The sequence below is a fragment of the Lemur catta genome, chromosome 13 (genome assembly GCF_020740605.2).
Source record: "Lemur catta isolate mLemCat1 chromosome 13, mLemCat1.pri, whole genome shotgun sequence".
NCBI classification, from domain to species: Eukaryota; Metazoa; Chordata; class Mammalia; order Primates; family Lemuridae; genus Lemur; species Lemur catta.
This window is the reverse complement of record NC_059140.1, coordinates 732,729-759,977: the sequence shown is the minus strand read 5'-3', so window position 1 is coordinate 759,977 and position 27,249 is coordinate 732,729. Positions and strand designations below refer to the sequence as shown.

At 42.2% G+C, this 27,249-nt stretch overlaps 1 protein-coding gene across 6 annotated transcripts; it reads left to right on the top strand.

The window, feature by feature from the left end:
* The first annotated feature begins 359 nt into the window (after positions 1–359).
* PGBD2 (piggyBac transposable element derived 2) lies at positions 360–27,249 on the top strand. 6 transcript variants are annotated; one of them, XM_045567080.1, is made up of 8 exons: positions 360–454; positions 2,237–2,442; positions 2,864–2,991; positions 3,915–4,040; positions 16,869–16,969; positions 17,576–19,130; positions 22,785–22,848; positions 25,281–27,249. In XM_045567080.1, the coding sequence occupies exons 7-8, from the start codon at positions 22,832–22,834 to the stop codon at positions 27,040–27,042; spliced, it is 1,779 nt and encodes a 592-aa protein (XP_045423036.1). In that variant the 5' UTR covers positions 360–454; positions 2,237–2,442; positions 2,864–2,991; positions 3,915–4,040; positions 16,869–16,969; positions 17,576–19,130; positions 22,785–22,831; the 3' UTR covers positions 27,043–27,249. The 6 variants fall into 6 exon arrangements, with proteins under 6 accessions (XP_045423036.1, XP_045423031.1, XP_045423035.1 ...); XM_045567075.1 differs by having other exon boundaries at positions 16,836–16,969; XM_045567077.1 differs by lacking the exon at positions 360–454 and adding an exon at positions 537–607 and having other exon boundaries at positions 16,836–16,969.

The following is a 27,249-nucleotide window of genomic DNA, read 5'->3' as shown; positions in this document are numbered from 1 at the left end:
GCAGATTGTTGGGCCCACCCTCAGAGCTTCTGATTCAGTTGGACTGGGGGGGGGGTCCAGGATTTGCATTTCTATCAGTTTCCTAGCTGATGTTGTTAGTTTGGGGCCACATTTAAGAACTACCATCCCAGAGAGAGAAACTCCGTGCTCTCCTGATTAGGAGCCAGGACAATTTCCCGAGGAGGCCGGAGGTCGGTAGGTGGCGGGAGGGCTGGCCCTGCGGCGGGGAACCACTGCTTCCGTCCTGGCTGCCGACAGAGCACTTCCGGGTTTTCTCTAGGCCTGCGGAAGTCCCGGAGTCTCGGTGATCGCCGGGGGCGGGGGCGTGGCGGGCAGGCGGCGAGGCGCCGCGAGAGCTCTCGTGCCGGACGTTGCGCGGCCGCGACGCCCTCAGCTAGGCCAGGGGCGGCGCCCTGGTCCGGCCCCTGCCCCGCGTCCGGCCCGGGCGGCGCAGGTAGGCGGTGCCTGCTCGTGCCGCAGGCAGGGCTTCGCTCGTGTGCAAGAGCGGCGGGCCCTGAAGCGGCGTTTTCTCCACGGCGCCCGGGCGTCCGTCGTTCCTGCGCGCTGGCGGGACCGAGACAGGGACAATGGGCCTCCGGGGGCCGAGGTCTGGGGCTGCAAGGGGACGCTCTCGCTACGGCCCGGGGGGCGAACCCGGGTGGGTGGGACCAGGGCGGGGCGAGACGGGTGGGAAGAGAGTGAGGGCGGGGCTGGGCGGGGCTGGCGAAAGCGGGGCGGGGCCGGGCCTGAGGGGCGGGGCCAAGCGCGCGGTGGGGCCAGAATTCCACGCCCCTGGGGGCGGGACGGCTGCTCGGGACGGTCTAGGGCCCGTGGCTCCGACCTTCTGCGCTTCCACCTTTCTCTGGGAAACGGGTGAGGTTTCGGAGGGTCTTTGTTTTTCCTACAACTCTTTAGAAATTGAGACGAGGAGGAGGGAGGGTACCCCCGTATCTCACAAAGACCTTTCTTGAGGCATTTTGCACCTGGCACAGCTTTTAGGCATTTACATTTATAGACGGTCTTTTTAAAAATAATTTTTTATCTTGAGGTAATTTCAGAACTTAAGACTGTTGCAAAATTAGTACAAAAATATCCATATACATTTCATCCAGATTTCCTAGGTGTTAACATCTTATTTAACAGAACAATCAGCAAAACCAGGACACCCACATCTATAGTCATCATTCACATCTCTGTTTGCCTCGCCTATTGCCTTTTTGTGGTATAAGGTCCAAGGCAGGATTTAGTTGCATTTAGTTGTCCTGTCTCCTTGGAATGTTTAGATTTTAAACATCAGATGCCCCCTCTACCCCCCTCTTCCCAAGACCCTTCAGTCCCGGGAGCTCCAGGTCTTAAATCAATGTGCTTTTTCTTTGCTGGGTGCCTAGGCCAGTTGTGAATATGTGCCTGGGCCTCTGGGCAGCTTTGGCACAGGTGACCACCCTCTGTCCCTCCTTCTAGTGCTCTAGCCATAAGGGCCTGAACTCCAGGAGCCTCTCTGATCAGACTTCCCCTCTTGTCTCCCCCAACAATTATCCAGAGTTGTTGGTTTTACCTTTTTAATCTCTCTTAGGTTTGCCCATTTCTCTCCATAGGCACCACCATCATGCAGTAGCCTTTCTGTCCATGTCCCTGTACCTGCTTTGGTGCCATCCTTCGGTTGTCCACACTTCAGTCAGAACAAGCCTGATAACATGCAAACCTCATTAAGTTATGCTTTGCCTAAAATATTTTTTTGATTTCTCATTGTCTTTAGGATAAAGACCGGCCTCCATAATGGGACCTTCGAGGCTGTGCCTGGTTGGTCCAGCCTCTTCTTGTACCTTATCTCCCTTAAGTTCCCCACTCTGGCCTAACTGGCTTTGCTTTCCCCTCATGTGCTGTTCCTTTTGTCTGGGATGCTGTTCCTTGTTTACTCAGGGAATTCTTACTCTCCTTGTAGCCCTGGACTCAGTTATCCTTTCCTCAGGGAGGTATTTTTTGGCCTCCCTGACTGGGTCCAGGTTCCATCTTTGGGTGCTGATCTCTCCTACCTCCTCTCCTTGGTGGCCCTGTCATTGCAGAAATTATATACATATGTGCCTCATGCCCAGGAGATATTTCAGATGCTTGCCAAAGGAAGGAAGAATAGGGCACTTACTGTGGCTGCCCAAAAGCCTCTGTCTACACATTGTTCCCTTTGGGAGTTTGCGTAGCCTGTAAGGCACTGGTTACCCACACCCCATTTCTCTGTCAGTTCTCTCAGGCGGGGCCAGAAAGATGGAGGAGCCACATGTGAGAGGATGGAGGGCTTGGAGAGCACAGTCTGAGGACTACTGAAAGGGAGAATGGATTTCTGCTGAGCGTCGTGCCTGGTTGTCCATCTCTGACCTGGCTGAGTTCACTGTATTAGACCCTCCATTGACAGACATTTCCCATGCATGGTTTCAGAGGATCTTTTAGGTATGAATTTTGGCTAGGGTCAATCACATTTTAAGAGTTTCTAGTTCTTCTGTCTTGAAGCTAAAAAGTGAAGACCTGCTGCAGGTTGAGGTGGATGAAGTACCCTGGAATGTGTCTGTTTGCTCAGTGGCACGAATAGTTTGGTTCAGCAAGTATTTATTGAGGGAGTGTCTTCTGTATACCAGGAGCCATGTGGATTATGGGAATACAGAGGTGGGGTCGACTTGAAGATGGATCATTTCAGTCTATCTTGGTGAAAGCTGTGATAGGGGAACCTGTAATTGGAAACTTGCTGGATGGAGAAGGACGTTGCAGGGGATGGGGTGGCCTGAGCTGAGGTGGGCCCAGGCAAGGCTGGGAACCAGGCTGTGAATGGGCCTCGATTTTATTTCAGAGCCTAATTGTTGTGTGACCCTGGAAGGTTCTCTGCAGGCCCTCAGGACAGTCTGGTGCCGGAATGACCAGTTGGAGGCTGTCAGTATGGATCTTGGCAAGTGGATGGAACCAGCCTAAGGCACAGAAGAGGAAATGGTGATGAGCTGCTGACAGGTAGAGCAACTGTGAAGTGGCAACACAGGTCAGGCTCTCTGACCCAAACCTGGCCGGACACGGGGAAGAAGTCAGAATGTCTGAATTTTATCAGAGTCATTCTGAAACACCCCTTAATCAAACATAGAATTTCTACAGCAAAATGTATGGATTCTGTAGTAAGTATTAATAGAATTAGAGATTATAAAGAGCCTTAGATCAGTTCAGATTTTGCTGCCAAAGAGTTTGTTGCAGAGTTTTGGAAAAAAAAGTTCCATTTTCCAAGCATTTTTGGCTTTTGGGATTGTGAGTGAGGGGTTGTGGATTTGAAATGATAGCTAGCACTTGTGAAGTCAGGCCTATTGTATAGGTGTGCTCTACACATATTGACTCTCATTGTTTTCACAAACTAATCCCATGATAATCCCATTTTACTGGTAAGGAGACGAGCACAGAGAAGGTAAGTGACTTGTGAAAGTCACACAGCTTGTCACTGGTGGCTCTATATTCCACATTTTTACTGGGCTACTGACTTGTGAATAGGGGTTGGGAGAGGTTGTCTCCCACACCTCACACACCTGGCATCTGCCTGCAGCAAGCCTGTGTTAGTGCCAAGGCAGATCAGAACAGAAGGGAGGCTGGAACCCCATGGACACCATGGTCACAGCTGGATTCACTGAGGGCACTTGTGAAGACTTGTGTCTATGATTCCTGGAGCTTACAGTCTAGTCAGGTGATGAGCTTTTCTCACAAGGCATAGAGGAAGTGTGACATCAAGCTGACCAGAGGTAGTGATCAGAGACCCTTTGTGAAAAAGTTGGGATACAGGCTGGCTGGACTTTGAGAAAATTCAGGTATATAATTTTACAAGGATTCCATGAGGAGTTTCTTCATAAAGGTACAGACTATTGAGAGGGGAGATGACTGTTGTAATTTTCTTCCAGCTGTGCAAGATGTGTGCTCTGGAACCACCACAGATGAATGTCTTTTGCCTGTGACTCCTTCCTCACTGCAGAGCAGCAATCTTCCCATTAGGCACTGACTGGGTCAGCTCGAGAATATTTGCTAAGGTATTTCTTTGCACGTGCCCCTGTGCCTGTGTGTGTGTTATGTGAGTATGTAAAACATGTGTACCAAAATATATAAAATGCTCAGGAACAGTTTAAATAATTATGAAGCAACTCTGAATATCATACTCAGTTTAAGAAATAGAACCTTCTTATCAAAACCTTAGGTGCCTCTGTATGTCTGCCACAATTGCATCTTTTTTTCTATTTCAGAATTTTATGGGGGTACATATGTTTTGGTTACCTAATTTGCTTTTGTACAGTTTAAGTCAATTTATAAGTGTTCCCTTCAGTCCGTTAGTGTGCATTGTACCCATTAGGTGTGAATTTACCCATCCCCTCCTTCCCCCTCCCCCCTACTTATTTCCCTTGAATTTTACTTCCATATGGGCACCTAAGTGTTGATCAATTGGTTCCAATTTAGTACTGAGTAGATATGATGTTTGTTTTTCCATTCTTGTGATACTTCACTAAGAAGAATGGCCTCCAGTTCCATCCAGGTTGTTACAAAGATGCCAGATCATCATCATTTTTTTTTTAATGGCTAGGTAGTGGTCTGTAGTATACAAATACCACATTTTATTAATCCACTCGTATATTGATGGGCACTTGGGTTGATTCCACATCTTTGCAACTGTGAATTGTGCTGCTGTAAACATTTGAGTGCAAGTGTCTTTTTCATAAATTTTTTTTGTTTGGGTAAATACCCAGTAGTAGGATTCCTGGAACAAATGATAAGTTTACTTTTAGTTCTTTGAGGTATCTCCATACTATGTTCCATAGAGGTTGTACTAGTTTGCAGTCCCACCAAGAGTGTGTAAGTGTACCTTTCTCTCTGCATCCTGGCTAGCATCTGTTTTTTTGGGACTTTTTGATACAAGCCATTCTTACTGGAGTTAGGTGATATCTCATTGTGGTTTTGATTTGCATTTCGTTGATGATTAGCCATGTTGAGCATTTTTTTCATGTGTTTTTTGGCCATTAGTCTATCTTCTTTTGAAAAGTTTCTGCTCATGTCTTGCCCAGTTTTTAATGGGGCTGTTTGTTTTTTGTCTTGATGATTTGCTTGAGTTCTTTGTAGATTGTGGTTATCAGCCCTTATCGGATATATAGCATGCAAATATTTTCTCACATTCTATAGGTTGTCTGTTTGCTCTATTGATTGTGTTCTTCACTGTGCAGAAGCTTTTTAATTAGATCAGGTCCCATTTATTTACTTTTGTTGTTGCTGTGATTCTTTTTGCGGTCTTCTTCATATAATCTTTGCCTGTGCTGATATCTGTAAGAGTTTTTCCAACATTTTCTTCTAGAATTCCTATGGTTTCCTGCCTTAGGTTTAAGCCTTTTATCCATCGTGAATTAATTTCACAATTGTATCTTTTTTCTGCAGAGGTAACTACTATCCTGAGGTTCCTTTTAATCATTTCTTTGATTTTCTTTATAGTTTTATTATGTATATGTATGTATCTTCAGATAACATATTTTCAGTTTTGCTTAACTTTTTGGCCCTTATCAAATGAACTCATAAAGGAAGTTTTCTGTTTTTTTGTACAATGCGTTTTTGATATTCATTCATGGCAGGTGCGGCTGAAGTTCTTCATTCACTTTCTCTGTTGTATTCCATTGCATCCATTCTATTGATGGCCATTTGGGCTGTCTTTTTTTTTTTATTTCAGCTCATCATGGGGGTACATAAGTTCAGGTCATATACATTGTCCATGTCCCGCCCATCCCCCCGAGTCAGAGTCCCAAGCGCGTCCATTCTCATTCTCCAGACAGTGTGCCTGGCACTCATCATGTAGTCATACCTCCATCCACTCCCCCCCCACCTCCCCGGGTCTGCACCTTCAAGCATGACCATTCCCCAGAGGGTGTGCAACGCACCCGTCATGCAGGCATACACCCATCCCCTCCCCCCACCCCCCATCCCAGTCTGATATCCAATTGGTATCCTTCCCTGATGTACATTTAGGTGATGATCAGGGAAACCAGTTTTCTGGTGAGTACATGTGATGCTTGTTTTTCCATTCTTTGGATACTTCACTTAATATAATGGCTGTCTTTAGTTTTCTGCTACTTATAAGTAAACATGGTTGCAGTGAGCATTTTTGTCAGGGTCTCCTGGTGCACAGGTACAGTAATTCCTCTAGGGCAGTGGTTCTCAGGAGAGGTGAGGGGGAGGAGATGGAGGTGGGAGGAAGGGAGACACTTTTGGTTGTCATAACTGAGAGGTAGGGTGCTACTGGCATCTAGTGTGTCGAGATCAGACATGCTGCCAAACATCCTGAAATGCACAGGACAGCCTCATATCCTTACAACCTCCCCTCCCTGCTGTCCCACACCCCAGATGCCACTGGTGCAGTTGAGAACTCCTGGTTTAGGGTAAGTACTTGAATGGATTGCTGGGTGATTGGGTTTGTGCATGCTCAACTTTAGAAGACAATTGCTGCTACAGTGTTTGCACTCCTTTCATATGTGGCCTCTTGTGTTACTCATTCTCTGCTCCAACACTCGATTATACCTGCATTTAAAATTTTTGCCAACTTGGTATATGTGAAATGATACCTTACTGTGGTTTTAATTTTCATTTCTTGAATAATAATGAGATTGAACATATTTTCATGTTTGCTGCCATTCTCCTATTGTGTTATTAATATTTGCCTTTCTCTTAGTGGTTCCTGGGCTTTTATTTTATCTTTTACATCCTAGATTTTTTATATATCCTAGATACAAATCCTTTATGTTTGTTGTAGATAATATCTCTTGTTTTTGACTTTTTTCTGATAAACAGAAAAGTTCTTGATTTAAATGTGGTATCAGTCATTTTCTTCATGGTTAATGCTTTTTTGTATCTTGTTGAAAATATCCTTCTCTACCTTGAATTCATGAAGATATTCTTGCATATTATCTTCTAAAAGATTTGTGGTTTGGTCTTTTACAGTCTGCTTTTCATCTACCTAGAATTAATTTTTCTGTATGTTTTGAAGTAAGGATCCAATTTATTTTTTCTACAAATAACCAGTTGTTATAAGACCATTTGTTATTTGTTCAACTTGTCGTTGGTGATATAGTGTCCACTTTATCATAAATCCATGTGTCTATGCATCTTTGGTTTATCTCTACGCTTTCTCTTATGTCTGTCTAATTTGTCTATTTGCCTATGTCCACACCAGTACTGTTCTGTCTTAATTACTTCCACTTTAGAATAATGTCTCTGTGCCAGTAAAGGTAGCTCCCTGCCCCTGTCCTTTCCTTCAGGGGTGTCATGGCTGTTCTTGGTCCCTGGTGCTTTCATACCATAGAATCACTTTGTCAAATTCTACACACGAAAAACAGAAAAAAAACCATTCGTTGAGATTACATTGAACCTATATTCATTGAACCTACACTTTGGAGAGTATTAACATGTTTATATGTGTCTTTCTGCAAGCTTGGTGTGTCTCTCAGTTTATTTAGGATAGATCAGAATATCAATTCTGCTGGTCAAGTCAGTAATTTTGTTGGTTTGGTGATAATAATTGAAAGAGGAATTGAAATCTCTGTTATGATCGATTTGTCATTTTTCTCTTAATTTCTGTTAATTCTATTTTCTATTAATTTTTACTCTATGTATTTTATATATTGCACACAAGTTTATATTATATTTTCCTGGTTAGTCAAATGTTTTCTCTTGTAAAGTGACCTTTTTTTTCTGATAATGCTTCTGTTTTTGTTTTATTTTACTTTATTTTACAATTTTTACTTAAGGTAAAAAAACTCATACAGTTTATCATCTTAACCATTTAAGTGTACAATTCAGTAGTATTAAATATATTCACATTATCATGCAGCCAATCTCCAGAACTTTTTATTTTCCTAAGAGACAGGTTGTCACTCTGTCACCCAGGCCAGAGTGCGGTGGCCCTATTGTAGAACATAGCTCACTGTAGCCTCAAACTCCTGGGGGACTCAGGTAATCCTCTTGTCTCAGCCTCCTGAGTAGCTGGAACTACAGGCATATGTGCTACCATGCCTGGCTAATTTTCTAAAATATTTTTAGAGGCAAGGCTTTGCTGTGTTGCCCAAGCTGGTCTTGAACTCCTGACCTTAAGGGAGCCTTCCACCTCAGCCTCCCAAATCACTGGGATTACAGGCTTGAGCCACCATGCCCAGCTACTCTCCAGAACTTCTTGATCTTGTGAAACTGCAGCTATACCCATTAAACATCAACTCCTCACTTCCTCCTCCTCCCAGCTTCTGTTAACCAGCATTCTACTTTTTATTTCTATGAATTTGATTACTTTACTTCTTATATGTGGAATCATGCAGTGTTTTATTATTTTTTTTAGTTGGCTTATTTCATTAATAGAATGTTGTCAAAATTTATCTATGTTGTAGCATGTGACAGGATTTCCTTCCTTTTTAAGTCTAATATTCCATTGTGTCTATTGATTCCATTCATCCATCAGTTGGCACTTGAGTTGCTTCTGCCTCCTGGTTGTTGTGAATAGTGCTGCCTTGAAAATGGGTGGACAGCTCTTTGAGTTCCCGTTTTCGCTTCTCTTGGTTATATGCCCAGAAGTGGGATTGCTGATTTGTATATGATAATTCTACTTTTAATTTTTTGAGGAATTGCCATACCTATTCCATAATGGATGGACCATTTTATCATCTTGTCAATAGTGCCCAAGGGTTTCAGTTTCTGTACATCTTCACTGATGCTTGCCATTTTCTGTTTTTTTTTTTTTTGGATAGTGGCCATCCTAATGGGTATAATGCACTATCTCATGGTTTCTATTTGTATTTCCTGAATGATTAATGATGCTGAGCATCTTTTCACATGTTTCTTGATCATTTGTTTATCTTCTTTGGAGAAGTGACTATTCAGATCCTTTGCCCGTATTATAAGTGAGTTATTTTTTGTTGTTGGAGGAGTTCTTTATAGATTTGGGATATTAACCCATTATCAAATACATGATTTACAGATATTTTCTCCTATTTCATAGGTTGTCTTTTGTCTCTATTATTGTGTCCTTTGATGTAGGAAAATTTTTAAGTTTGATGTAGTCTAATTTGTCTATTTTTGCTTTTGTTGCCTTTGCTTTTGGTGTCAACAGGCAAGAAATCTTTGCCAAATATAACATCATGGAGCTTTTCTCCCGTGTTTTCTTCTAAGAGTTTTATAGTTTTATCTCTCACATACAGGTCTTTGATCCATTTTGAATTATTATTAATTTTTTTTTGAGACAGGATCTCACTCTGACACCAAGGCTGGAGTGCAGTGGCAATGATCATAGCTCACTGTAACCTTGAAATCCTGGACTTAAGTAATCCTCCTGCCTCAGCCTCCTGAGTAGCTGGACTACAGGTTATGTGTGACCACACCTGGCTAATTTATTTATTTTTTATTTTTTGTAGAAATAGGGTCTTACAGTGTTACCTTGGCTGTTCTTGAACTCCTGGCCTCAGATGATCCTCTGACCTCGGCCTCCCAAAGGGCTGAGATTATAGCTGTGACACTGTATCTGGCCTGCTTTGAGTCAATTTTTGTATATAGTGAAAAGTACAGGTCCAGCTTCATTCTTTTGCATGTGGATACCCAGTTGTCCACACACCATTTTTTGAAGAGACTATCTTTTCCCCATTGAATGGTCTTGGAACGCTTTTTGAAGATTACTTGACCATGTATGTGAGGGTTTATTTTTGGGCTTTCTATTCTATTGGTCTGTTTTTTTCTTTTTTTGAGACAGAGTCTCACTCTGTTGCCCGCGCTAGAGTGCCATGGCATCAGCCTAGCTCACAGCAACCTCAAACTCCTGGGCTCAAACAATCCTCCTACCTCAGCCTCCTGAGTAGCTGGGACTACAGGCCTGTGCCACCATGCCCGGCTAGTTTTTTCTGTATATATTTTTAATTGTCCAGATAATTTCTTTCTATTTTTAGTAGAGATGGGGCCTCGCTGTTGCTTAGGCTGGTCTCGAACTCCTGAGCTCAAATGATCCACCCGCCTTGGCCTCCCAGAGTGCTAGGATTACAGGCGTGAGCCACCACGCCCAGACTTATTGGTCTTTTTTTGTACCCATATCACACTATTTTGATTTCTGTAACATTGTGATATGTTTTGAAATTAGGAAATGTGAATGAGTCCTTAAACTTATTCTTTTTCAAAATCTAGTCATGTGTGGCTTAATCATGGGGCTAACATTGGAGAAATGCATTGTTAGGCGATTTTGTCATTGTGTGAACATTGTAGAGCATACTTCACCAACCTAGATGGTATAGCCTACTACGTACTTAGGCTATGTGGGATAGCCTGTTGGTCCTAGGTTAGGAACCTGTACAGCACGTTACTGTATTGAATGCTGTAGGCAGTGGTAGCACAACGGTATATATTTGTGTCTGAACACATCTAAAGTTTAAATATTTGTATCTAAACATAGGAAAGGTACCGTAAAAATGCAGAATAAAAGATAAAAGTAGTGCACCTGTATAGGGCACTTACCATGAATAGAGCTGTCAGGACTGACTGGAAGTTGTTCTGGGTGAGTGGTGAGTGATGTGAAGGCCTAGGACATCACTGTACACTGCTGTAGACTTTATAAACACTGTACACTTAGGCTATACTAGATTCATAAAAACTATTAATATTTTTCTTCAATTGTAAATTAACCCTGTGGTTGCCAACCCTTGGGCTGTGGACTGGTACCAGTCTGTGGCCTGTTAGGAACCGGGCTGCACAACCGGAGGTGAGTGGCGGTGAGTGTGCGAAGCTTCATCTGTATTTACAGCTATTCCCCATTTCTCAAATCACCGTCTGAACTCTGCCTCCTGTCCCATCTTCCATCCCCCCATCCTGTCTGTGGAAAAATTATCTTCCACGATACCAGTCCCTGGTGCCAAAAAGGTTGGGGGACCGCTGAACTAACCCTGGCTTACTGTAACCTCTTTATAAAGTTTTTAATTTTTTTTTAACTTTTTGACTCTTGTAATTACACTTAGCTTAAAATACCAAGACATTGTACAGTTGTACAAAAATATTTTCTTTCTTTATATTTTTATTCTGTAAGCTCTTTTCTATTTAAAAATCTATTAGTTTTTACATTTTAAGCTTTTCTGTTAAAAACTAAGACACAAGCACACGCATTAGCCTAGGCCTACATAGGGTTGTGGTCATCAGTATCTCTGTGTTCCTCTACTATATCTTGTTTCACTGGAAGCTCTTCGGGGGCAATAACATGCATGCTGCCTTCTGGAATATATTCTGAAGGACCTGCCTGAGGTTGTTTTGCCATTACCTTTTTTTTTTTTTGATAAGTAGAAGGAGTACATTCTAAAATAACAATGTAGTACAGTAAATAAACCAGTAACATAGTCATTTATTATCATTATCAGGTATTGTATTGCTATACTTTTATATGACTAGAAGGACAGTAGGTTTGTTTACACCAGCATTACCACAAACGTGAGTAATATGCTGCTTTAAGACATTGATTGTGGCTGGGAAGTTGCTAGGCATAAGAATATTGTAGTTCCATTATAATCTTATAAGACCAACATTGTCTGTATGGTCCTTTGTTGACAGAAACATTGTTTTGTGGTTCATAGACTGTAGTTTTGGCTGTTTGGGGTCTCTTGATAATTTCATATGAATTTTAGGACAGATTTTTCTGTTTCTGCAAATAATGCCATTGGGAATTTGATAAGGATTGCATTGAATCTATAAATCACTGGGTGGTATTGACATCTTAACAATATAACGTCTTCTAATCCATGAACATGGAGTGGGTTTTCATTTATTTGTATCTTCTTTAATTTCTTTCAGCAATATTTTATAGTTTTCAGTATACAACTCTTTTAACTCCTTGGTTAGGTTTATTCCTAAGTATTTTTTCTTTTTGATACTATTGTAAATGGAATTGTTTTCTTAATTTTCTTTTTGGGTTATTGATTGCATAGAAATATAACTGATTTTTGTGTGTTCAATTTGTATCCTGCAGGTCTGCTGAATTCATTTATTATTTCTAGCAGTTATTTATAGAATCTTTAGAGTAATACGTGAATAGAGATACTTGTACTTACTGCTTTCCAATTTGGATAGCTCTTAATTCTTTTCATCAATAATTACGCTGAGTGAGCCTCCCAGTACTATTTTAAATAGAAGTGATAAAAATGGACATGCATGGCTCATTCCTGTTCTCAAAGGAAAGGCTTTTAGTGCTTCCCTGTTGAGTCTGATGTTAGCTGTGATTTTTTTTTCATATGGCCTTTATTACGTCGAGGTAGTTTCTTTCTATTCCTAGTTGGTAGAATGTTTTTTTATTGTGAAAAGATGTTGAATCTTGTCAAATGCTTTTTTTACATCAGCTGATCATGTGGTTTTTATCCTTCATCTTGTTATTGTGGTGTGTTATATTGATTGACTTTTGCATGTGAAACCATCCTGCATTCCAGGAATAAATCCCATTTTATTGTGGTGTATAATCCTTTTAATGTGCTATCGAATTGAGTATTTTATTGAGGATTTTTGCATCAATATTCATCAGGAATATTGGTCTTTAGTTTTTCTTTTCTTTAAATTATTATTATTTTTTTCTTTTCTTCTAATGTCTTTGTCTGGATTTGGTATCAGGGCAGCACTAGCTCAATAATTGTATTTTACAACAGCAGAATTTCTGTTTTTTTTTTTTTATAGTTTCTGTTTCTTTGTTGATATTCTCATTTTGTTCATGATTTGCTGATTTTCATTTGGTTCCTGATTTCATTTACTTGTCTATGCATGTTCTCTCTTAGCTCATTGAACATCTTTAAGACATTTGTTTTGAATTCTTTGTCAAGAAGTTTAAAGATGAATTCTTATTTTATTTTATTATTTTTTCTACACTCCCATGTTCATTGATAGTGATCAGTTCTGAGGGTCAAGTTCTAGAGTTTTATTTTATTCCTTTGATTGTGTCATGTTTATCACTTTCTTTGTATGCCTTGTGACCTTTTGTTGACATTTGTGAAAAAAACAGCCTACCTCTCCTAGTCTTTCCACACTGGCTTTATTTATGAGAAGAACTTCACCAAGAAGCCTGGCTATGGGCTCTGGGACCTTTCAACCCTCTTCAGAATGATGTGTCTTCTCTGGGCTTGTGCATATACTTTTAACTGCCTCAGTTTCCATAAGCCATTTGTCTCTGTTTCTTATCAGGAGCCTGTAATCTTTTGCTCCCCCAGCATCTGCCTGCAGTGTGTCATGGTGCTCGCTTCTGTCTTCAGCAGCTTCTAAATCATGCCATCATTCCTGTCAGTGTTTCAAGTCAGGCAAGACAGAAACCAGTCTCTCAGGCAGTCCCAGACAGGCCAGAATGCTGGACACATGGTCCACGCTTTTGTTTGTGTTCCAAGGGAGGAGCCCCAGTACGGGCAGTTTCTTCCCAGTCGCACTGTGCCACACTAAGCTGGGCGAGGGCCACTGGCATACAAATGCCACAGACTTTCCTGTGCCAGTTGATGGCATACCTTCTTGGCTTTTTGTTGACTTGAGTGCTGCACCTTCTCAACTGGTTTTTGGAGTTCTCACAAAGGTATTCTGATCTGTATATTGTTGTTAACTCAGCATCTTTGTGGGGGAATAAAGGCCTGGAGCTTCCTAGTCCAACATCTTGCTGCTCTCACCACCCCAGTCTCTGCCATTTGATTAGTTTTTTTTTTAATTAAAAGATTTTTTAAAAAATTTAAAAATATTTAATTGACAAAGATTGAATATTTTCAAAGTATACACCATGATGACTTGATGTGTATATACATTGTGTAATGACTACCCAATCAAACTAAATTATTAATAACACCCATCACCACCCAAGCTGTACATTATATCCCTAGAACTCATTCATCTTATGACTGAATGTTTATACCCTGTGACCAACATGTCTCTCTTTCCCCTACCCCCCGGCCCCTGGCAATCACTGTTCTATGGGTGCCATGTTTTTAGATTCCATATATAAATGAGATCACATAGTATTTGGTTATATCTAGCTTATTTCACTTAGCATATTGTTCGGATTCATCCACATTTTTTGCAAATGACAGGATTTCCTTTTATTTGATTAGGTAGTTTAATCCATTTACATTTAAAGTAATTATTGATAAGGAAAGACTTATTTCTGCCACTTTGCTATTTGTTTTCTTATGTCTTATAGCTTTTTTGTCTCTCATTTCCTCCATTACTGACTTCTTTTGTGCTTAGTTGATTTTTTTTAGTGACATATTTTGATCTTCTCATTCTTTTGTTATATATTTTTTAGATATTTTTGTGGTTACAAGTGGGATTACAAAGAATATCCTAGTATAACTATCTAATTTGTATTGACACCAACTTTATTTCATGTATAGAAACTTTTCTCTTACAAAACTCTGCCCCCTTAATGTTACTGATTTCACAAATTACATTTTTCTGTTGTATTTTCTACTTTTGTCTTTTAAATTCTATAGAAAATAGAAAGTAGAATTATAATCCAAAATTATAATAATATATTTCACATTAGTTTATGTATTTACTTTTACTGGAGAACTTTGTATTTTTGCATGGCTTCAAGTTACTGTCCAGCATCCTTTCATTGCAACTTGAAGGATGCCCTTTAGCATTTTTTAATGGCAAGTCTTGTGATGATGAACTCCATCATATTTTACTTGTCCAGGAACATCTTAATTTCTCCCATTACTTTTGAAGGAAACTTGCCGAGTATAGAATTTTCAGTTGACAGTTTTTTTTCCCTTTTAGCACTTTAAAGATACTATCCCATAGCATTCTAGCTTCCAATGTTTCTAATGAGAAATCTGCTGACAGTCTTATTTCAGATTATTTGTATATGACATGTCACTTCTCTATTGCTTTTTTTCAGGATTTCCTTTGTCTTTTGACAGTTTGATTGTAATATTTCTTGGTGAGAGTCTCGGGTTTATCGTAATTCAAGTTTGGTGAGCTTCTTGGATTTGTAGATCTATGTCTTCCCTCAAATTTGCAAACTTCTCTGCCACTATTTTTCAAATAATTTTTCTTTTCTTTTCTCTCCCTCTTCCCCTCTGGGACTCCCAAAATGTGTAAGTTGGTCACTTGATGGTGTCCCACAAATGTCTTAGGTTCTGTTCACTTTTCTTCATTCATTTTTGTGTTTCTCAGAGTCAATAATATCAATCATCGTATGTTCAAGTTTACTGGACCTGCTCTATGTTGAATCCCTCTATGAATTTTTCATTTCAGCTTTGTTCATGTATCATTTTTCTGTTTTTCTTTAGGTATTTTTCCATGTTTTCCCTTTTTCCCTTAACTCTTTCAGCATATTTGTGACCAGTTTTTTTAAAGCCTTTGTTTGGTAAGTGTGATGACTGGGTTTCCTCAGGGTCAGTTCTGTCATTTTATTTTGTTTCTTTGAATCAGCCATGTTTTTTTTTTGTTTGTTTCTTTGTATGGCTTGTGATTTTATTTGTCTTTATTTTTTTAAATTTTGATTTATGATTTTTTTTTTAAAAATTGAGCATTTTTGTCTTACGGTAACTATAGAAATTAGATTCTCCCTCTTCCCCAGGGTTTGCAGGGTGTTTTTACTTTTTTCAGTTGCTGAAGGTTATAGGTGTCCAGTTTGTTAAAACCTTTTCAAACTATTTTTGCAAACTCTTATTTTTTGTCATGTATAATCACTGAAGTCTCTGTTTCTGTAGCTTATGTTCAGCTAATGTTTTGACATAGATGTCCTTGAATGCAAGGGGCTAAAACAAACACACAAAAAAATCAAAATCCAAAAAATGAGAATAGTCACCTTTCCCAGTCTTTGCAGATTGGCTCTGTGTTGGGAAACTCCTTTACCACATAGCTGGATGTACTCTGATTCTAGGGATTAACCCAAGGTGAAAGTTTAAAGTCTTTTCTGGAGTTTTCCGAGCATATGTCTTGCCTGGGCTTGCATGTGGCTTTCTAAATTATTCACGTGTATGTGGCTGCTTTTGAATTCCCTAATTTCTCAAATCTCACCCCAGCTTCTTTGGGCCTTAGATGGTCTTATTTTATGTCTCCATCTATAATTTCTTACTTTATGCATCTGTGGGTTTATGTTTTGTCTTGTAGCTTTTGTGAGTAGTGCCTGTCATTTTCCCACCTGCATTCCCAGTTATGCAAAACAGAAGACTAGCACCTTGCATCTGTCCTTCAGTTATCCCTCAGACAAGTAAGAACAGGTGTACATTATAATTTGCAGATAAAGGCTGCTCTGCTTCCACTGGCTTGAGGGGAGAACTGGGAACTGGGCTTTCTGCCTGCTCAATCCCGTAATTGTTACTGTGCCAAGGAGGAGGTAGATCAAGAGTAAGAAAAAAAATGCCACAAAACTTTTTATTGTTTTCCTATTGTTGGCTTTTTATTGATTGTTTGCTTGGTTGCTGTAAACCTTTGACTGTATTCAGAGCTCCTATAAAGTTGCTTCATATAACTCTGGTCATTTTTTCAGTGTTTCTGTGGGGGAACAAGAGCTTATAACTTCCTAGTCTTCCATTTTGCCTAAGTCACTCCCTGTTTATGACTTTTTAATTTGTTGTTATATAGTTTTTATTCCTGTTTGTTGTATTTGGTTCTTTTTAATTGTGCTTGACCTTTTTTTTCTTTTTAAATTTCATGTTTCTTGTTAAAATTGTTTCATGCAACATATTACACATACTTATTTTATATTGTTTGTGATAATTATAGTGTCTGTAGTCTGTGGGTCTGATTATGCTGCCCATTGTTTCTGCTGCCTTCCATTCCTAGTGCTCATTCCCTTGTTTATTTTGTGACTTTTTTTTCAGATTGTGAATTTGTGTTCTTGGATCTGTTATCAGTGGAGTCCTTTGAAGTCTCTGTTGGTGATATATTTCTCCAGAGAAGTTTTGTCTGGCTCCATCAGTCCCTGGGGATGCACTACTAATGAAGGACTCTTTGGGTAAAATTTTTTGGCCTCATAAACCTTCTTGGTTACAGACTCTTAGGGGATTCCCTCCTCCCCCACTTCTCCACTTCTGTCCAGTGGTAGGTAGGTTAAATCAGGCATGTTTACTTTCTGGCCTCTTCTTCATAGTGGGGTTACTTTTCATTCATCCTAATCTCCCGGGTGCAGCCCTTTGGTGGCCCTTTGTGCAGACCTGTCTTTCCTCTAGTCTTTGTACTCCATGTTCAGAATAGGAGGCTTAATAGTCACCAGGGTTCATGAGAGCTCCTCGGGGTGAAAGTTAGCTAAAGGACTCATTAGCTTCTTTGCGCTTCCAGATTAATTTTGATTTTTAACTCAATGAGATTCCATATTTTCATGTCCTTTAGTTCAGTGAGATATTTTAAATTTATCTACCTCTTTAAGTTTTCATTAGGATAGTTATTCAGGATATGTGGTCTGCCATACTGCTAGAAATGGAATTCAGGTACCTCATTTGATGGGTGAATTTTCTACTTCTCCTTACTGCTGAGAGCTACCTCAAGGCAGGATTGTGGGGCCAGAGAAGTGGAGCTTACTAATGGCAGGAACTACATGTTCTCTTGTCCTCTATGTTTGCAGAACTTAGCCCAGGACCCACTGCAAAGGGCATGGCAGCCGCTGTTACTGCCTGACCAAGGGAGCTAGAGGGTGAACCTCAGGGACAAGGTGAGAAATTGAGTAGTTGGGGAGAGGAAGATGAAAATAGCATCAGGAGGGAAACACATCCATCATCTTTTCTGGAGGGCTAAGGGGGCTAAGTGGTAAGCTGGAGCCAAAGAGATTCCCTGATGTATGCAGAACTCTTAGAATTGGCTGCAAAGGGCCAGATGAAGTCAGAATTTGCTGAGCATAGTTTATTTTTATGAGTTTGTGGGTAGATCATTCAGTGAACTTGCCTGACAGTGGTTCATTGGAGTGGTTGGGTTTAAAACCTCCCTGGGAGAGCACAGGGAATCTATGGATTGGCCCTTTGGTGAGGACTCTGGCCACACACCATTGAGGTTGTATCTGCAGGTTATTAGGACAACTAGTTGATGCTGGAGTCATTTGGGCCACATTATGTGTGTAGGGTACCAGGAAACTCCTAACTCTCTTTGTTCCTGGTCACATTTTGCTTTCACTTTATCACTGTCTACATGCCTTAAGGTTTGGGAGCTGTTGGTTGGCCTGGAGAGCAGTCCACTGAGCATCCATTCCCCTGGTGGGTGGAGGAGAAGAGGCTAGAGGTATTAGTGTTCTTATTATGGGAGAAAAGGAACTTGAGGAGCTGCTTTACTGAGAGTATTTTTATACTCAAGGCCTTGGTCTCTGTAGTCAAGTCTTAAGAATGGGGGCAGGTGGCCCTTGGGTGATGCCTGCCTGGAAGGGGATGATGCCTGCCTGGAAGGGGATTATTCCTACCTGGAAGGGGATTAGCTGGGGAACGGAAGAGCAGACAGAGAGAGGCCTGGAGACCTGGTAATGGTATGACTTGTATTAGAGAAGATTAGGAAACAGAGCTGGGGAAGGTTAAGAAGGTGATGCTGAGGGTTTTATTTTAGACTTCAAGGGAAGGCTTTGGATTCTCATAGAAAGAAAACTTTTAAAGGCCCCTCCTGAGGGCACTTGGCGAGCTCTTGTGTCACTAGCCCCTGTGAGTGAGCATTGTGTATGACCAGATCCAGCCACCATGTGATTGTGCTTTGGGTATGCAGTGGAGAGCAGACCCAGACTGGAGCAGATGGCAATCATGGGATGGTCTCATAAGCACAACGTGAAGGAGACTGGCCTGTGAAGAGGGTGCTCTGGGTGGCTGACAGAGGGGGCTTGGGCCCAGTCAGTGGGGGCTGAGTGGAGATAGTGTGACTGAGCTGAGACTGCAGGGCCAGGTGAGGTTTCAATAGGTGGAGTGAGGCGGGAACTGTGCATTCATTCAAATGCATTTTAGGCAAGTAAGGCCATATTTAATTGAATAGCATTGACACTTGTTCTTTGTGTTTGGTATTTTGATATAAGGATTTTATATGCATATGTTAATATATCCATGAAGTTACCATGAATGTGACAGCTACAGATGCAAAAGGACCTGCATGTGTTATACTGATGACTCATACCACAAACATTGATATTATTGGTGACATAATTTTCCAAAATGGTGAGCAAGCATAAGTAAAGTTCTGATGACAAATCGTCATCTTTTCCTTTTCTCTACTAGTTGTATGTTTACTATACTGTCTTAAAATTGCGTAAAAGATGTTTTATATTTATATTACTATAAATCTGAGTTTGGTTCTAAGTTCAAGTCAAGTAATCACAGGTAAGTTTTGGCAGGACCGGTAGACATTGTGAGAGTGTGAGACAGGCCTGGCTTGCAGGACTGACCCACACATTACAGGAGAGGTGTACCCCTTTCCTCCCCTTTTCCCATTGTGATAACCAACTCTCTTCTCCAACAAATTCCAAAGCACCTTCTGGGTGCTGTACTTCCTCTTTCTGCTAACTGCCAGAGTTCTGAGTGCAGCAGGGAGACAGGGAAGGCTGTTTAGCATGGGGAGTATGACCCTGGGGCAGGAAAACCACTGGAGGTGTGCAAGGAGGGGCTGCTAGTCCCTTTTTGCTGTTGCAAAGGTGGCCCAGAGTGAGTTGTCCAGACAAATTAAAATACAGGAAGGAAGTTTAGTGTCTTAGAAGAAGGAATTAACCTGAACAACTATCCAGGTGCTTTGCTATTAGTCATCACCATTTTGAAAATATGGCTGTGGAGTCTCTGAGGTGCTGGGGTATTCCTATAGCCTGAATCCTTGCTGAAGCTCCCACCATCATTGTGTGCATGTGCAAATCCCTCTATCCCCATAGCACTTGCCACCAACAATGACTTCAATTTCTGTGAGCTCTGTGGGTAAACAGGGATGCCTCCTGTTTTTCCCCCAATATAACTACATATTGTCAGTATATTGACAGGGTCAAGGTGACTGATTTTCTATTTATTTAAATTGTTCAAGTGTAATAGTCTAATCTTCCTGGAAAACTAAGTAGATGCCCTCAGATACTAATACCTAAGCCAACTGTGATTTTATTCTGCATCCCTGGGCGAAATCACTTCTTTCCATGCCTCAGTTTTCTTGATGGTAAAATGGGGGTTATTACCTATCATAAGAGGTCATGGAGGGAATTAAATGAGTTAACACTTGTAGAAACACTTAAGACAGTACCCAACAGTTGAGTTCTCAGTAGATGTCACTTGCTAAAAAAGCTTCTAATATCTTTACTCCAAAATATTTCAAACAAAATATACAGAAAAATGTACTCAACATGCATGTCTCACCTCCCAGATATGAGAAATCTTAACACATTTTGCCATATTTGATTCAGATTTTTAAAAAAGAAATAATAGCTAGTTGACCTCCCCTCACCCCATTCCGTCTTCTCCTACCCTGGTCCAGTTTCCCTCTCTCACCCTGTGGTTACCCCTTCAGGAAAGAGCTAATATGTATCTTTCCAGTCCTGGCTTTCTACTCCTGTACTGCTTGCACGGTATCCATAAACAACACATAGAATTGTTTGTGGGTATTTTAAATTATGTAAGTGTAGTTCTACGTTTTCTCTCTGCAACTTTGTTTCATTGTGTTCTTTTCGAGGTCTGTATCCTATAGTTCATTCTTTTTAAGTCCTATGTAATACAGTTATATTCATTTCTCACTTGGTAGTCTTTTTGGTTTTTCTGATGTTTTGCTATTATGAACAGTGCTGCGGCAGACATCCTCATGCACGTCTTCTTGTGAGTGTTTCTCTGGGCTGTGTAGCCAGAAGACGGTTGTCTGGGTTGATGTATTTGCTCATATTGAGTTTGCTGGGTTCCCAAATTGCTCATAGCCCTTGTTATTGGCAGACATGCATTTCCGTAAATCTAATGGACATGAGATGGCTGGTTACTGTGATCTTAATCTGCATTTTTTGATTTCTCTTCAAATGTTCATTGACCATTTAGGTTTTCATTTGTGTGAATTCCCCTTTCACATCTCTTGCATGTTTTTTCCATTGTGGTGTTTGCCCTTTTCTCATTGTTTTGTAGGAATTCTTTATATATTCTGGATACTGGTTCTTTGCTGGTTATATGCATCATGAATATTTTCTGACAGGCTGTGGCTTTGGCTTTTGTTTTTGGTGCTTTTCTTTTCTTTTTTTTTTTTTTTTTTGAGACAGAGTCTCGCTCTGTTGCCCCGGCTAGAGTGAGTGCCGTGGCGTCAGCCTAGCTCACAGCAACCTCAGACTCCTGGGCTTAAGCGATCCTACTGCCTCAGCCTCCCGAGTAGCTGGGACTACAGGCATGCACCACCATGCCCAGCTAATTTTTTCTATATATATTTTAGTTGGCCAGATAATTTCTTTCTATTTTTAGTAGAGATGGGGTCTTGCTCTTGCTCAGGCTGGTCTCAAACTCCTGACCTCGAGCGATCCACCCGCCTCGGCCTCCCAGAGTGCTAGGATTATAGCACCCGGCCTGGTGCTTTTCTATATAGCTATTATATTAGTTGTCTATTGCTGTATAACAAATTACCCCACAACTCAGAAGCTTAAAACGACATTGATTATCTCAGTTCTAGTGGATCAGGAATCCAAATATGGCTTAGCTGAGTTCCTGTGGCACAGTGTCTCTCATGAGGTGTCAGTGAAGCTGTCATGGAGTCTGTGGTCTCATCTGAAGGCTCACTGGGGGAGTGTTCCTCAGGATTTGATGTGCTGTGTGTTGTTGAACTGAGGGCATCAGTTCCCTCTGGCTGTTGGTGAGAGAACTCACTCAGTTTTTCGCTCCATGGACCTTTTTCGCTAGAACAGCTCAGAGCATGGTCATAGGCTTCCCTCTGAATGAACGAAAGAAAGATAAAGAAAGAAGCAAGGTAGAAGCCCAAGTCTCTTTGTAGCCTAGTCTTAGAAAAGACATTCCATTACTTTGGCCACATTCTGTTTGTTAGGTCCATTCTGTTCAAGGCGAGAGGATTGCACAGGGGTATGGATTTCAGAAGGATGGAAATCTTAGAGGCTATCTACTACAGATTTGTTGGAACTTTGAGGAAATTAAACTTATTCATTTGCCTTTAAGTTTTTTTGCATTTTATTTAAGAAAGGCTTCCTTATTCTCTGGTTATTAGTATACTTTAAAAGTTTTGCTTTTTCACAATTGGTTTTTAATATATTTAGAAGCGCACTATGTTGTCTAATGCAGTAACTACATGTGACTATTTAAATTAAACTTACATAAAATTAAAATTCAGTTTCTCAGTCACCCTCGCCATACTTCACGTGGTCAATAGCCACACGTGGCTTGTGGCTGCCATATTGGACAACACTGACACAGAACATTTTTGTCATCACAGAAAGTTCTGTTGGCAGCACTGATGTAGAGTGTAGTTGGCAAGCAGGAGTGATTTTGCCCCCAGGGGACAGTTGGCAATGTCTGGAGACATTTTTGGTTTTACAGCTAGGAGGACAGGGTGTTCGACTGGCATCTAGTAGGTGGAAACTAGTATGCCATTCAACATCCCATAACGCACAGACCCTCCCGCCAGCAAAGAGTCATCTAATCCCAAATGTCAGTAGTTCTGACAGCAAGAAACCTTGCTTTAGAATGTATTTTGGTGTGAGTTGTGAGATAGGGAAACTTACTTTTTTCCCCCTCTGACTAACTGGTAGACCAAACACCCCTAAGGTAGTGAAACTTGACCTGGAGATGTTTTTTCCTTAAATGGTAGAGAAGATCCTATTGCCTTTTTTATCTGATTTTTAAAAATTGACTTTGATTGTCTTACAGATTCTTAGACTCTGTGAGTAGAGACAGCCTTGTCTTCCCAGTGCATCATGGCTTCAACTTCAAGGTAGGAGTGTCATTTGGCAAAATGCTTTATGCAAGTATTTGGTCCCCTATGTTTTTGAAAGGCCAAGTTCGTGACATTTTTAGGCCTCAGTCTTGCTGGCCTCACTAAACAGTTGGTGTCCAGGAAGCATAACGGAGGAAAGGAGAGAAGAGAGGTGGGAGAAGAATGCAGAAGAGATGGGGATGACAGGGAGTTGTGTGTGGTGTGGGTGTGGTCATGTAGCACAATGGCTATACTTAATATATTAATAAAAACGTGACTTCACTTTCTTCATCTTTCAAGATAAAGATACCAGACAGTTGCCCTTGGGATACCACAGTCCCCTGCAGGTTTTCCTGTGCCCAGGATTTGAATAGTCACGTGCAGAAGTTGTTTGAGGGTCTCAGGGTGAGCGGGAGCTCAAGCACTAAGACTGGCAGGGCCCGGCCTGGCAGGCCTAGGTCTGTGCCTGTGAAGAGGATGAGGCCAGGGCAGGGAAGGTGTGAAGATAGCTGCTGTCCCCCGAGAATCTGTCTCAGTCCGAGGCTCATAGGAGGGGTGTGGGTTTCCTCTCCCTTCAAGCTGGTCTATCCTCATGACCCATGTGCAGTTCAGATGTGTGACTACCCCATGTCCCTAAAGGTCAGCATGCGGGCTGGTCGAGTCAGCGTCCAGGAAGTGAGATTGGGGTGAATCTCTAATGCAACCTGAGCTCCAAAGTCCACGGGCAAGTGTGCACTGAAGTAGCCTCTGCAGTAAATTTTTCTTATTTTCTTTTGGGTGGAGGGTCTTTACATGAGGGTTGGGACCCAGAGAAGGGCACGAGAGAAGGGGCATCTGTGGCCAGTCTCCATTCTCCTAGCCAGAGTGGTGAGCTTACAGCCTAGATATGGCTCCTCACTGCCCTGTTCTCTCATCCCTGGGGCTTCCTGTGACAGCTGAACACCACTGGAGGTCCTGGCCAGGGCCGCTGGAGTCCTGTGGGGCCTGCCACCCCCCACCGCCTCTCTGCTGTCTGTCCTCACTCCACCTTCAGCCTCACCGGCTTCCTTGTTCTGCAGACGCTGAGTGCCTTCAGCTTCAGGGCCGTGCACCCGTAGTTCTTTCTCTCCGCTTGGGACATCCTGTCTCCAGCTGTCCGCGGGGCTCACTCTCTCACCTCCTTCAGGCCCCCTTCCTGTCTTCCTCAGCCTTCCCTCACCATGCTGTCTAGAGTAGCATCCCTAGCTGTACCCCTTTATTGCATTCTCAGTCCCTTATCCAAGTTGGTACTCATCGCTACCTGACACCGTCCTGCATAGCTACTTGTTTGTTGATCTGTTATCTGTCTCCTCTAGTTAGAACTAAAGTGCTGTGCAGGTTGAGAGTGGAGTCTGCCCACCGCCAGCCCCTGGGCAGTGCCTGCTCACCACTGGTGCTCATTAAATGCAAGCACAGACAGTTCCTGACTTACCATGGTTTGACTTACGATGGCATGAAAGTGCTACACATTCAGTAGAAACCGTACATTGAGTACCCATACAACCATTCTGTTTTTCACTTTCAGTACAGTATTCAGTAAATTGTATAACATATTCAATGTATTATTATAAAATAGGCTTTGTGTTAGATGGTTTTGCTCAACTGTATGCTAATGTAAGTATTGTGAGCACATTTTAGGTAGGCTAGGCTAAGCTATGATGTTGGGTAGGTATTAAGTGCATTTTTTGACTTAACGATATTTTCAACTTATAATGGGCTTGTTGGGGTGTAACCCCATTGTAAGTCAATGAGCCTCTGTACCTCTTGCCATCCATTTGGTTCCTATGCCCACAGGGTGAGAGTTAGAATGGCAGAAATTTCCATGTTTTTCATATCTTCTGGGCTTCTGAATTGCAGTTAGCGTGCAGTAAGATATCCACAAGGGAGCCATCTGAAAATGCTCATCTGCTAAGTTCTTGAATTCAGGTAGTGAGATTTCAAGTAGGAAGAGTTCAGGAATTTGGGAAGTGAGGGAAACTTCTGTTTGTCAAATAAATAAGAGTAAAGGAAGAGATTAGTAAGAGAAGTGTCATAGCAGAGCTGCTGGGGCCACTGAGTCTGAGGGCATGGCGGTGGGTGTCGCTCTGGCTGACCGGGGCTTCCTACTGCACTTACTGTTACCTGGGCTGGTGACGGCAGCACCTAGATTCACCACCTGAAGGGATCCTCTATTCAAAACATGTTATTTAATTAAGAAGGAAAGGAATTTAGGTAATGCCTCATCAGATTGCTTCCCATCAGTAAATACTCTGCACTTAAAAGTATAATCTGTGTTTATCTGGAAAATTCACTCACTCGGTGCTGTGCCTGGTGGTGCCGGACATGCGAGGCTGTTCAAACCAAGGGGCTTTCGGTGGTGGCGTCACCCTCTCCTGCGGGAGCCTTGGCTCTCTGGTGTGGCTTCCCCCTGACCCTGTGTCCGGTTGTTGCAGAGATGTCACTGCCGGGAGGGGTCCCCACCCAAAGAGGAAGCCTGCGAAGCTGCTTGAGGTTCTGAATACTCTGGAGGAGGAGGAGTCTAGCAATAGCAGAGAGGAGATTTTCATCGCACCTCCTGATAATGCCTCAGGGGAATTCACTGACGAGGACTCAGGTGACGAAGATGGCCAGCGAGGTGCTCACCTGCCTGGCAGCGTGCTGCATGCTTCAGTCCTGTCGGAGGAGTCTGGCACCGGGCAGGACAATGACGACCTGGAGCTGCAGCCGGCCAAGAAGAGGCAAAAGACCGTAGTAAAACCTCAGCGTGTTTGGACCAAAAGAGATATTCGACCGGATTTTGGCAGTTGGACAGCATCAGATCCTCATATTGAGGATCTCAAAAGCCAGGAACTGAGTCCTGTGGGCCTCTTTGAGTTGTTTTTTGATGAAGGAACAATTAATTTCATTGTTAGTGAAACCAATCGTTACGCTTGGCAGAAAAATGTCAACCTGAGTCTCACAGCCCAGGAATTGAAGTGTGTTTTGGGCATTTTGATTTTAAGTGGGTACATCTCCTATCCAAGGAGGAGAATGTTTTGGGAAACCTCTCCTGACTCACATCACCATCTTGTGGCTGATGCAATTAGAAGGGACAGATTTGAATTAATCTTCTCATATCTACATTTTGCAGATAACAACAAACTTGATGAAAGTGATAGGTTTGCCAAGGTCAGGCCTCTCATAGTTCGGATGAACTGCAATTTCCAGAAGCATGCACCCTTGGAAGAGTTCTACAGCTTTGGTGAATCCATGTGTGAGTACTTTGGGCACCGGGGCTCTAAGCGGCTGCATGCAGGAAGGCCTGTGCGGCTGGGCTGTAAGATCTGGTGTGGGACCACCAGCAGAGGCTACTTGGTGTGGTTCGAGCCCTCACAGGGCACACTGTTCACCAAGCCAGACAGGAGCTTGGATCTGGGAGGCACTATGGTAATAAAATTTGTCGACGCACTTCAGGAGCGTGGTTTTCTGCCATACCACATATTTTTTGACAAGGTTTTTACCAGTGTCAAACTGATGTCCATTTTGAGGAAAAAGGGGGTGAAGGCCACAGGAACTGTTCGTGAGTATAGGACTGAGCGATGTCCTCTCAAAGATCCCAAGGAACTGAAAAAAATGAAGAGGGGTTCATTCGATTATAAAGTTGATGAGAGTGAAGAGATCATTGTGTGCCGCTGGCATGATAGCAGTGTGGTCAACATCTGCTCCAATGCTGTGGGCATAGAGCCAGTGAGGCTGACCAGCCGTCAGTCAGGAGCAACTAAAACGCGGACCCAGGTCCATCAGCCATCACTGGTGAAGCTGTATCAGGAGAAGGTGAGGGGTGTTGGCCGGATGGACCAGAATATTGCCAAGTACAAGGTGAAGATCCAAGGCATGAAGTGGTACTCGAGCTTCATCGGCTATGTTATCGATGCAGCCCTCAACAACGCCTGGCAGCTGCACAGGATCTGCTGCCAAGATGCCCAGGTGGACCTCCTCGCTTTTCGGAGATACGTTGCCTGCGTGTATCTGGAGAGCAATGCTGACACTTCCTCACAAGGGAGGCGAAGCAGGCGGCTGGAGACTGAGAGCCGCTTTGATATGATTGGGCACTGGATCATCCACCAGGACAAGAGGACCCGGTGTGCCCTCTGCCACTCCCAGACCAACACTCGGTGTGAGAAGTGCCAGAAGGGTGTCCATGCCAAGTGCTTCAGGGAGTACCATATCCGGTGACATTGTGAGGCGTGCCTGTTTGCTTTTATAATGGATATTTACGGCTAATTACATATAGCAGTTGGAGCACTTTTGTTGTATTTGTGTTGGAAAAAAGACCTGAATTCCTCATGACTTGGTTTTATGTTTTCTCCCTACTCACATTGCAGTTATCTTTTTTGTGGTTTTCTATTATTCCTACATGTAATAGAAATCAATGTTTATATT